At 38.1% G+C, this 12386-nt stretch overlaps 1 protein-coding gene across 1 annotated transcript; it reads right to left on the bottom strand.

The window, feature by feature from the left end:
• Positions 1–2503: 2503 nt before the first annotated feature.
• On the bottom strand, positions 2504–11999 carry MAPRE1 (microtubule associated protein RP/EB family member 1). Its single transcript, XM_085316976.1, has 6 exons — positions 11848–11999; positions 8837–8982; positions 7443–7647; positions 6947–7056; positions 6098–6250; positions 2504–5710 (listed from the first exon to the last, which is right to left on the bottom strand). The coding sequence occupies exons 1-6, from the start codon at positions 11966–11968 to the stop codon at positions 5654–5656; spliced, it is 792 nt and encodes a 263-aa protein (XP_085173102.1). The 5' UTR covers positions 11969–11999; the 3' UTR covers positions 2504–5653.
• Between the last annotated feature and the right edge of the window lie 387 nt (positions 12000–12386).

Genomic DNA, 12386 nt, shown 5'->3' with positions numbered 1-12386 from the left:
ATGCAGGTTTCTCCTGTCCCTACTTCCCTTGTGTATCCACTGGGAACCTGAAGTCGCAAGTGAAGTCTGTTAAATCACCATTCCACAGGTTTTGAACAATAAAAGGACTTCAGGGGAGATTCCTCCTTCTTGTCATTCTCTTGACCAATTTATCAAGGATTTTATTAATCCTGCCCCAGAGGGTCCTGATGGATAAAGGAGTTCCTCTTCAGCTGTTCTGTAAAAGCACTTTCCCATGTAATGATAGTTAGACGCAGGAGGTCCTYGGAGAACATATCCCTCCTGAGGTCCCAGGGAAAGAGCTCCCAGGGCTCCTGATCCAGCTCTTCACCCTACTCTACCTTTATGCAAGGCTGCTGCGGAGTTTCACTCTAGTCCTCATGGCCACTATCACAGAACTGTCGCTCCATTTTCTTCCTTTTTCCTCAAMCCCCTCTTTGAGGGGAATGCCAAGATGAAATATGGCTTTGTATTCAGGTTTTGAAAAGGGACCCATCTCCACTGTCCCCCTCCCCCATTTTAGCCTCATTTGTTCATCATTTCATAAATACCAATCTAAAGAGTTTTAAGAGGAGATTTATATCCACACATTCTCATGAGATTTAAAACCTCCCAAAYGCCTGCTCATTCTTATGGATTCCCTAGGGACAAAACCAGAGCACTATCAGAAGATTAACAGACAACCATTTTACAAAATTACTTTCGAGAGGAAGATGTCTGCAAAACATCTCTCACAGACTTAGAAACAGAAACCACACCAGTTCCTGTTTTTTTTATAGTTCTGTGACATCAGCCACAATTATTTATATATAAATGTGTATATATGTATGCATATATATACACACACACACACTTTTTTTGGGGGGCAGGGGGCATTAATTAGGTTGTTATTGAAAAGCTAGCCAGCCTTGGTGAGTAAGGGAGAAGAGAGAGTTTTAAAGAAAGTGACCTTTGTCTCTACAGAGCTTTGAAATATGCCTTCAGGGCAGGGAGGAAAAGTGTTTCTCAGTCCTCTCTTATGATATAAGGCTGGAATTGCGCTCTCTAGACTTTCCTTAGTCTTCGGAAATTTCAAGGGCCAAGTTTAACTTGTTTCTGCTCTGTTAAGGAAAAAGAGAAAAAGAAAAGGCACTTTCTTGGAAGATAGATTTCTGTCTTAATGATTGTATAAGGATGCAGAGCTTCAGCAAAAATGCTGTTTCTTCCAGATAGTCTGATCCTTCAGTTTAACAGGTATTACCCAAAAAAGACAGTCCATTTGTTTTCCATCTCTTTAGACTCACATTGCCTGTATTAAAACTCTAGCTTTTCTGCAGAACTGCTATGTAATCACATATTCACTGTGCTGTACTTGTGCACTTATTATTCCTCTTTAAGCATAAAATACTGCACTTTTGCTTGCTTTCCTTAAAGTTCTCAAATTAGGTTTCTTTCAAGTTCTATTTGTCAAGTATTTCATATCATGCTCAATTTTGTCCCTGTCCATTTATCCTGCTCCTTTATGACTGCAACCTTCTCTAATTTCTTATTCTCTGTATACCCTTTGTGTTCTTTAGTCATTTAACTCCTCCACATTTGGATAGTTAATGGACTTAGTATCAATTTCTGCAAGGAACTGACAGCAACAATTCCAAAACCTCGCCCCAGATCTTACTTACCAACTGAGTTTGAAGCCTCCCTTCTGCAAAACCATGGTTTGTATTTTTGTTCCCTCTAAGGATCGTCAGCTTCAGTATTCCATACTGTCATCCAAGTTGCTTGCTCTTTTGTATTCCAGTTAACCAGAATTGGATCTGCAATGTCTTTGTCTTGTCGCTTTCTCTGCTTCCTGCACCAAAGGATCGGTAAATTCTTCAGCCCTCCTGCTAACAGTCCACAGGTACCTGGGGAGCTTGCATCCCTGTAATAATAAAGTCCTATAGTTTGGTAGATTTTTCCAGATGTTCACAAGATTCCAACCAGCAAACACCACCGAGTTCCTGATCTACTATGCTGGAATTTTGCACCAGAGTACTCATTCTTTTTCCACCTTAAATCCTTTTATACAGTTTTACATTTCCACAACTCTGAAAGGGATATACTTGACTTAAGGCTCAAATATGAAGCAATATTATTCCTTTTTCATCTCAACCTGTTTTGCCAAAAAGCTACTATCCTTGAATTAAAGTTCTAAGCGTGTAAGTTATCCCATTAACCCTGTTAGGTCCCTATTATCATTCCCTGTATTTCTTGCACTATTATATAAATTAAGAATAATCTGTGTGTTACTGATACAGCCTGAAAACCTCATTAAGTTTTCATACTAACTTGCTAAAAATCTATCCCCTGTGAGAAGTAGGTCCCAGCCTTACCTATAGAAGGATGTTGTCAAATAGGAGAAAAAGAGAGAAAAAATAAATAATAATAATCAAGGACACACTTGTTCTTGAAGATAGACATTTGTCTACAAGATCACCAAGTGCTTAAGCAGTTACATTAAATATTGATATGATACAAGAGCGAGTAAGTTATTGGCCTTTATTTGAAGGCTTTTAACAGTTACAGTAAGAATCGTCATTGCAAACCAGGAATTTTGAAAAGACTGAACAATAAAAGTTAAAAAACATCCACAAGCCCACCTATAAGAAAGACATGTCGGTACAGAAAGGAGAGGTGAGCTTTTGGTTCTTCCATTCTGTTCACTTTTCAAATATCTGATAAAACTAAGAGCCTAAGAAAAGTTGGTGCTATCTGAATTGTTCCAGCAGGTGAGCATTTAACATTTAACAGCATATACTGTACCAGTGTAACAGAGTAGCTATATTAAGTTTATGGGTTTGAGTTGGGTTTGTTGTGGTTGCTTGCTTTCAAAAAAAGATTATGCCTGGATATCCACAATGTAGMCTGGTAAGCTGACCATACAAGTCTGTCCATTCTATTTACAACTCATCTTGGTGGTACAGAAGGCATGTAAGCAATTGGAAATCTTAAGAGCATTTCACTTACAAGACTGCAGCTTCAATTTTGTTTTATAACACACATCCAACAGCTCCACATGCTGAACAGTCTCACATGATCAAGGAGCACCAGCACAATTTCTGACTCATCATTCTCTTAGCATTAAAGTGTATTTGCTTGCTTCTAGTAGCAGAGAACAAAAATTGACCCATCTGATTATTTCGGTACTTCGCAGTTCCACACATGCAATCTTGAAGGTGGGAGGACTTGAAGCAACTATGTTCCAACGTGCAACTGAACCATCAAGTCTCAAGATGAATGAAAGTCATCTTAAGTCACACATTATTGCCATCTTTTGCTTTGAGATGGTGGAAGAATGGWGTTGAAAATAGTATGCTTTTGATCTCAAAGCGAACAAGTAATGATAAAGAAGATTTTATGTGCATCAAAAAACCTTGTTCTATGACTGTGCTTCTGCAGTCCAACACCAACATTTCAATATCAGTAGGCACTGCCAGCAATGCCTATTCTTTATAATAAAGCATCTGTAGAACACTTAGGATTTTCTATCAYGATAGATAAGCCTTTTGGGGAACGCTTCCAATTTCAAAGTCAGACACATCACACAAGCACTTCTCTGAAGCAGCTGGTCAGTGCACACAYCTGTAAAAATAACATTTAACTCATCTACAAAACATACTCCAACTGAAACAAAACAACTAAGTTGAGTCAATCTGCTCAGACAGACTGGTGACAGATGCCACAACTAACATCGTTTACAACCACTGTTTTAGCCATTTCACCACTTAAAGTCACATGACAGTGCCCCTATTATCCAGCCCCATTCTTACACCTTTAGAAGGAAGAAGCCAACAATACAGTCACATTTCATCTGCTTGGGAAAGAATGAAGAGTAAGTGATGTTTTCCCAGCCTACTCCAAGGAAAGTTTCAACATTATTGCTACTCCAGTTAGCACTGAATGTAACTAAGACTGGAGAACAAAAGCTTATATTCCAGGTCCTGCAAGCTTCAGACAAACTATTATGATTTGCCTGATCATATCTGAAAGTATGAGAGACTCCAGTAGACATGACACTCTTGAAATACAGAACTTTATTTAGAAACTGCTTAAAATAGAAAAACCCTGTCAAGAAAAATCCAAGTCAAATATGGTTTCTCAGTAAAATGGAGTTTCAGGGCAACAAAAGTCTAAAAGGCCACAAGAGAAATAGCACCACTGCAATTTTAAACAATGGCTAGATACTTGCATTTTTTTGGCATTCACTGAATTTGGGTTTTTCTCTGAATTTCACAAAGATTCATGCACTACACAACAATTACCATAAAATGCTCTCCTACACACATTTTAGGACAAGCTACCACCAGAAACAAATGAATACAAGCACAACAGGACTGTTCAATCTCAGTAGTGAAGAGGGATCAGAAGTCTTGCAGGATCTTGCCAAACACAAAAGTAATGAGGGGCATGATAGAAAGGAAAAAAAAAAAGACAGTTAAAGAAAGTACTTTTAAATATTAATATTTAAGTTAGTCTCAGTACTGTATTTTCTGCAATAATAATAGCTCTGTTAGCCAGCACCTTTTTAGTTTTGACCCCAGAAGATTACTGAACTGGCAAGTATTATTAGATACACCCTGGTTTAAAAAAAGACAAAGTTCATCCTCATGTGCTCAATTCACTTTCATTCCAACATAGTTGCACAGTGCGAATCCTGGTACAACCATCTGATTTGACCAGCATTCCTTGGAATGGGGAAGAGAAAAGAACCAGTGAGAGACTAGAAGATACACCAATGAAAATAAACAGAAATAGGACAAGTAGAAACAAGAGTCAGGAAGAAAAATTATTTTCAGGCAATAAGACTGGAGGCCTTTTTTTTTTGTTTTTTGTTTTTTTGTTGTTTTTTGTTTTTTACAGAAAACACAGTACATTTTGGCAAAGTCATTAGCCACAATGCCAAGAAAAAGGCTTTAGCGCTTTTCAAGGTAATTTATGTGTCTCAGCTGTTCATACTCCCTCTAATCTTGTGACAGGCAACAGTAAGGCCTATTTCATAGAGAACTAATCATTTAATAAGCAGCTTTACATAGGAATGGCGTTTTGATTTAATAGCCCCTTTTGAGCACTTGCTGACAAAGTAAGACTGCCATGCAAGGCCTCTCAAACAGCAGTGTATGGAGTCAAACAAGTGTCTACCATGGTATGAAGCACATAAAATCTCCTGTCACATTACTTCAATTTGGCATATGGAAGCATATTTTAAATACTCTTAAGGCATTTAATTATAATTTCTCTGCTGCAATTTCACATTAACTCAATCTTTCTGTGAGTCAGAGTCTTTAACTTCTCTACTACACACCACCTTAGATACAAAAAAAAGTCTTTCCACAAACCAGTGTTTTACCAGCAAACCAATCTGCAACAAGTTCCAAATATTCAGCCTCTTGCTCCCTAAATATACCAACTAGATGTGAATACTGCTCTGCTACAAAGTGAGAAAGAGCTCCTAACTCAAACCCACTGTAAAAAGAGTGAAACTTCTGCAAAGTGCACTTTAAGAAGAGGTACTTTTTGCTTATGAAAAGAAACCAACGAGTCCTCTAAGAATAAAGTGGAGTATTTTACAGTTAAGCACATGATCTGGGGCAAAGAATTCTGATGTTGCTGCTCTGCTGGTACAGTATGTGGTCTGTTAATACTCTTCTTGTTCCTCCTGCGGTGCTCCTTCGTCAGGTATCACAAAGCCTTCCTGAAGGGGGGATAAAACAAGGGCTTTAATGAAAAACTGATCTCAAACCAGTTCCTGACTACTCTTGAGATGTATTCACACTTCCTTTTATTTTTCACTTAGGATAGTGGAAAGGAAATAYTGTCAAGTTATCATTTACAGTGTTAGTATATATTACTACAGAAATTATTTTCTCATCTTTGATCCATGTTACATACTCTTCATGTAAGCCTAAACTTGTTTGCTGCCTGAATAGAATTGTTATCTGTTCCTTTATTACAGGAAAAAACTAAGCCACAAACCTAAAGGAAGAAAAACAGGTAGAAATGGAGGGAGCACTAGAAAACAGCCCAACTTCCAGTTACGGGAAGAAAAAAAAAGTAATTCAATTTCTGCAAAATTACTTACATCTGTGGCATAAAGAATTTCCACAATCCGCTGCAACACTGGATCATTCTCCCCTTCATTCTCCTGGCAGATCAATTCAATGTTTCTCAGTTTGCCAAAGTAGAAGTCTCTCTCCTTCTCCAAATCTTCAACAGTGAGTTTCAATACGTTGATCTGCTCAAAAGATATYAACAGTAATTTCTCGACTAAGAAGAAAATAAGGTACTGATTTATCCATAAGGTGAGATCCCCAAAGCTCTCAGGAGGGTATTCATATACAAAGCACTTTAGAAATAACAAAAACTTGGGATGGGAGGGGACRGAGTGATACCATTTCACAAATTGCAATGTACTTCCACAACAAAACATCTAGCCCAAAACACGTAATATCCGCTGGAAATTCTAATGACTTATTACATGACATGTAAAAAGTCAACAGCTTGCAGTTTTGATTGCTAACACACTCTTTCAAGTCAATTCTCTCATGCCGATGGGAGTTTTAGTTGTACTGCATTCAGCATTGCAGTGAAGCAGCAGCTGCTCATAGCTCAGTTGGAATGCTGTGATATCTGCAACACAGCTGTGGAAATAAAAACAATGCTATGTGGAATATGGAACATACTAGATGTAAATGTCTGGGTACTAACGTACTGCATAAGGAGTTTCACTCCTACCAGGAGAGTGAAATCACTATAAYAAAGGTTTTGGTTTAAGTGACTTGAAAGGAGCTTACTACATTACAATCTCTTTCTTTTATCTCCCTGCCCAAGTCATTTGGCTCTATACATAAATAAATAAATAAATAAATCCACCCCACACAGAAATCCATAATACACAGACTAGTACACAGGGTCATTTCAGTCAACACACCTGCTCAATTAATCCTGCTGATTCATCATCTCCTGGAGCCTTTTTGACCATTCCAGTACCACCTTTTGGAGTTGCTGCAGTTCTCTGTGTAACAATGGGCCTCTGCGTGGCTGTAAGATTAAATCATCATTAGCTCCTCTCAGAATATTTTTCCCCCTCTTCTAAAAGTACCATCACCCTTCCAGACACACAGAAACTTGTCTTCAAATTTCTCTGTATAAAGCGTTCCTTCTCCCGACTCCACGCAACATGGCTATTTTCTTCAATACATGTTGGCACCAATTATTGCCATCTCTTCTTTTAGGGAAAACAGTCATTTCTAACTCCCAGATAACTGAGTACTACTGTTTCAGTTGGCRTTTAAGAATAGTATCTCTGAAATTAGCTGCAAAATACTGTAATTTTGGGGCAATGAATTTAAACAGAGACTCAGTCTTGCTTTCTTGAAGTTTTTTTTTTTTTTATGATCTAAATAACCTTTAAATATTTACTCTACCTGCACTGCTAGAACTGAGAGCTTTCTTGGGTTTGTTCACAACTGGAGCAACAAGGTTTGGTGCTACTGTCTCTTGGCCTTGTCGAGCAGCAACAGGATCATACTCCTTCCCATCATAGTTTGCATCAAAAAATTTTTTGAACCACTGAACAAATTCAAAGTTGTCCTGAAATTTTCCTTTCACTAGTTTGTCCACAGGAATTATCTGAAAAAAAAAGGTAAAAACTTATATTAACAGTAAAGAATCTTTCCCTATATGTATAGCAAGTTTTAACAAGAGTGCTCTCGGGAGATATGCAAATGCAATTCTTAGTCTATTCTAGAGAAGATCCTCCTTAAAACTAAGTGCATCTCGAATAGTAAGATTTTCCTAATAACYGTAATTAAAAAAAAGTCATAGTTTCACTGTGAGTGTCCAACTAATTTTAAATAGTTCTGCAGTAAGGCTTCTGCTGCACCAAGTTTCAACACCAAATGTCTTCCTGTACTTTTTGAAGCCAGCTCATCCAGCAATAGTTTTCATAAATCTGAACTGCTGGATCAATTTTTAAAGACTAACATAAAGAACTGCTACAAAATTTAAATGTTGTCTTTTTCATAGGCTCCAGTTATATTCTTCATTCTAGAGATGCTGAAAAAGATTATTAAAAGGATGCTGCAAATTGTGACTTCTTGTCCGTAGGCCACCAGTTGAGAGTCTATCAAGTTTGGCAGGAGCAGAGTCATTACCATTATACAGTCACTTAATATTTAAAAGCATGGTTGTCCAGCTCTGGACAAACTGTTCAAGTTAGCTGTACTTCCCCTAAGTAAAAGCGTGATTAAATGTGTGCTGAAGCCATTAGCAACCAYAGAATGAGGTACCTTCCAATAAATAAAGAACCAAGTTTTAACATCACACTGCTTAGTGTTGATCAAATATGCGGTCTGTAACTATTACCTAGATAAATCACCCTTCCATTAACACAATTATTTAATCTGAACAAGTATTTTCAGAGATCTCATTTTCATCATCTTAAAATTAATAAGCTTGTAAAGAGGAACTTAAAGTCACTAACACTACCATACTAACAGGTTATGGGATCATACCTGGTACAAAGTTGGTTCAAATAAGAGGCTTAAGTACAATTTATCTCAGATTATTTTCTTTATTAATCTGTTTCTTATATAGCATTAAAAAGGAAAAATTGATCGTACAATTAAGAACTGGAAGCTTAACCTTAGCTACAGTAAAGTAGATATTGTCTCAAGTCAACAACAGCAAGAACCCTAATACAAACCAGAAGCAAGCTGTGCTCCAAAATTTATTCAGGTCTGGAGATGGAAGCACTGATAACACCTTCCATCTGCTTTGATGTTAAGAACAAGGARAAATCACTTATAAACCAGCTTACTTTGTCAACACCCATTCGTTTAAAACCTGCTTGTAGAATCTTGAAGTTTTGAATGTACTCATGCTCCAATTTTGCTTGAAACTTCACTTTCTTGAGTGCTACTGAACCTGGGAAGAGCATGTCCATGAACTGACAGTAGGCAGCACCTGCCAAAAGAAAAAGTTCATGTGCCATTTTATTTCAAGTGAAAACATGAACAAGTTTTCTTGACACACCATTTACTGGAGGTTCAGCTTACCACCCTACCGTTCAGAAGCCTGCTTAACTACAAGCTAGTACCAAAAAAATGTGTTCTTTCTCTGCCATTGTCCCCAGCCACACATTCTATCAACCTTTCTGGCTTCAGCTCTAAAGAGTATGAGTCCTAGGATGAATCAAGTCAGCTCACTAAGCTCACAGAAGTTACTTTTCAGTCAGATCAGTAAACTGACCTGACTCATTTCTCAGCAATGTGATTCCTTAAAGGAAACAGAAGCAAGGTATCAGGAGCCTTTAATCTTCTGTTTTGGTGCAGTATGGCCTTAAATAACCTTCAGCTGACTACAGGATCAAACTTCTGGTCTCATGACTTGAGCCCTTATGAGGAAGGGCAATACTGCCTCCAAAGGTCCAAGATACAAATCCAACATGTAATTTGGATTTCATTTCTTCATTGGTATCAGTACAGACCCAATGTGCTTCTAAGARATATATAATCTAGTATTATGAATATTAAGAGCTAAACCAGAACTACAGTTATTTTAAATAATTATATTTAGTAATTAATAAAATTATGATTTTCTTAATACAGACAGAACCAACCCACAATTCAAGACACCCTCAAAGTTAAGGAGGCAAATTAAGCTGTGTTACATTTAAACTAAGTTTTAACCAAAAACTCCAACAAGCTAGCGTTCTTTCCTATCCATTTTAAATCCTTCGTATACATCAATTCAGCTCTCACTACAATTAGAATAAAAGAAGGTTCAGTAAACCAATAAAAAGTAGAAAATCATCTCCCAGAAGAGAAAATTAGCCTTTGTAGAACATACATAACCTATTAAAAAGATACTTTTAAAATTATACGGGTGCTTGCAGTGTAATTGTATGCAGTATGTAATCGTATGCCATTGAAAATACCAGTGCAACACTCTGAACACTAATTGCCCCACAAACACCAAAAAGTTAAGYGTACTCATAGAATAATGGGAGCCTGAACCTAAAACAGTTACACAACAGGCTTTTGTGAGGGATCTAGTGGCCAGTWATTAATACATTACAATATTGGCCTAAGCTAGTCTATTCACGTCAACCCCAGGTAATGAAAAGTCTTATACTGTCCACTTTCTATCAAGGTATTTGCAGGCTGTTTGGGACTCCTGCTATTTACCTGTCAAACAGAAAATTTCTGCTTCTCTACAGGTGTAAAGAAAAAAATATCTTGGTTTTGATCTGCACTGCCTTTCAGTTCGCTTACTGAAGAACTCCAACAGCCAACTCAAAAATAGATGCCTTCCAGAGATCAGGGTTTTGCAAACTATCTGGCAATCAGAGAGAAGCATGATTTAAAAAAGAGCAGCATAACACCTTCTTTCATATATTTACACAGCCTGAAATTACTGCTGCTACTCCCCTTACCAAAGGGAGCAAAGAAACCTTGGAGGCTTGCTTTCAAATGACTGTGAAAGCCACTCTATCCACACAGAGGCACAGAGTATTTTGCAGACACAGGAAAGGGACATTATTCAGCACGTACCACATTGTAAGCTCTCAGCCTTCTGCTGAAAACAGGTTAGCTGAGATGCTGCACAGTCAGTATTAATGTCCTCGCTTCTCAGAGCCTGAGCCCCACAGCATTTGAGACTTGCATCATTTCTAAGTAATTATTCTTATTTTCAACCTGCCTGTCTGCGAGTAGATAATGTCTATTATTTCTCTTACTTCTGTCACTCTAGATCTTTAATTCCTTCATCCTTACCAACTTTCTCTGTCATTTCTCTAGACAAAAAGCTGCTACAAGTACTTGTCAGAAGAGTACAAGTACTGTTCTAAGTTCCCAACTTCTCTGTTATCCTTGTGAATGTTTCTTCCACGGACTCAGCCACAGGCTGTACTGACAGTTCCAAATGTATTTTTAACTTCTTTCCCCTTTTGTTCTGTCTGCAGTTCCCACATCCCTCCTTGTGTGAGCAACATCTTATCTCAAATTCACCATAGGAGTTGAACTTCTACTTTTCACCAAATCCCTTTCTATTTCTGCTGCAGTTATCCAAATCATCCTTACACAAGYCATGTTCTTAGCCTTGGTTTCATTTTCAGCTCCTACTCCACACACTATTATTCTTCCTTCATTTCTACAACCCTCCTTCCCTACACGCACACTCCTCTGAGTGACACGTGACTATTTCTGTACCTTAACCACTTCTCCTTTTCTGCTTACAAGTCTAGCCAAGATTCAGCCTTGCTAAACTCAACTCAAGCCAAAGTGACGTGGAATGACATAGATGGAGATGCTCCTTTATTATCAGGAGATATGAAGTCCTGAAGGTGAGACCAAGAAAGTTATCAGCATCTTCCTCATGTCTCTCCTTCTGCTCCATCTGAATCTTTAGGCACCTCTCAGATCTCTCAGGCACTCTATTCTCTTCCATAAGACCATTTGTTTATGCTAGTTACCACACTTGGAAGATCTGCACACTACTGTCATAACTAAGTACTTAATTTCCCTTGAAAAACACCTTCCTGTAAGAATTTATCACATTAACCTCCATTTCTTTTATATTGTAGTATCAGAAGAAAAAATACACCTTTCCATTATACTTAGATTGTTAAGAATAATTTAAATAAAACTCAAGTCACAAGCAAATTATAATGCAAAATGCTAGATTAAGTTGACTGTGAATCCATTAACACCAGTTTAGCCAATAACATTGCTACAGGTCAGCACAGATGGCTTACACAGCACAACTTTATCTCTATAAAGAGATTGCACAAATCAAATTTAGGATTTCTTTCATCTTTAGTCCTCTTACCTGAACATAACTGTTCAATCTTTGTCAGAGTCAGCTGCAGAGACTCATTGATCCACGCAAGCATGTCATGTCGACTCAAGTTATCACTAGTCACTGAAGTAGAATACACATTAACTGCCATTTTCTGAAAGACAGAATCAAAGGGGTAAGTGTCACRTGTGGTAACATCCCACGTTCATCACTTCTGTTAAGGCAAGTTCATCATGTTAAGTTCCAGGCACTTCCTCTTGAACCTTCATGACAGAACAGCCAAGCGTGAGATGATTCACAGAACCACAATGAAGTTGTCCGACGCTAACAGCTGAACAGACCTCATTTCATCRCAGCTGTAAAGGCAATGGCTTAGTGTTTTTCGAAAGAAAATTAACATTAAGCCATCACTCACATAGAAACTTTGATSAAAGGAATCACAGCAGCGGCAAGTTATTCACCTTCCTTACCCAGCCGGCCGAGCGAGGCAGAAACGCTGGCCGGCAGACTGCGGTGTCTCTCCGTGGAGAGACACCGAGCGCCCGGTGCCGCCCGGCCCCGGCGGCACA

This window comes from Rhea americana, unplaced genomic scaffold, assembly GCF_003343005.1.
Source record: "Rhea americana isolate MKP2758 unplaced genomic scaffold, rheAme1 scaffold_482, whole genome shotgun sequence".
NCBI lineage: Eukaryota > Metazoa > Chordata > Aves > Rheiformes > Rheidae > Rhea > Rhea americana.
This window is presented reverse-complemented; position numbering and strand designations above follow the sequence as displayed.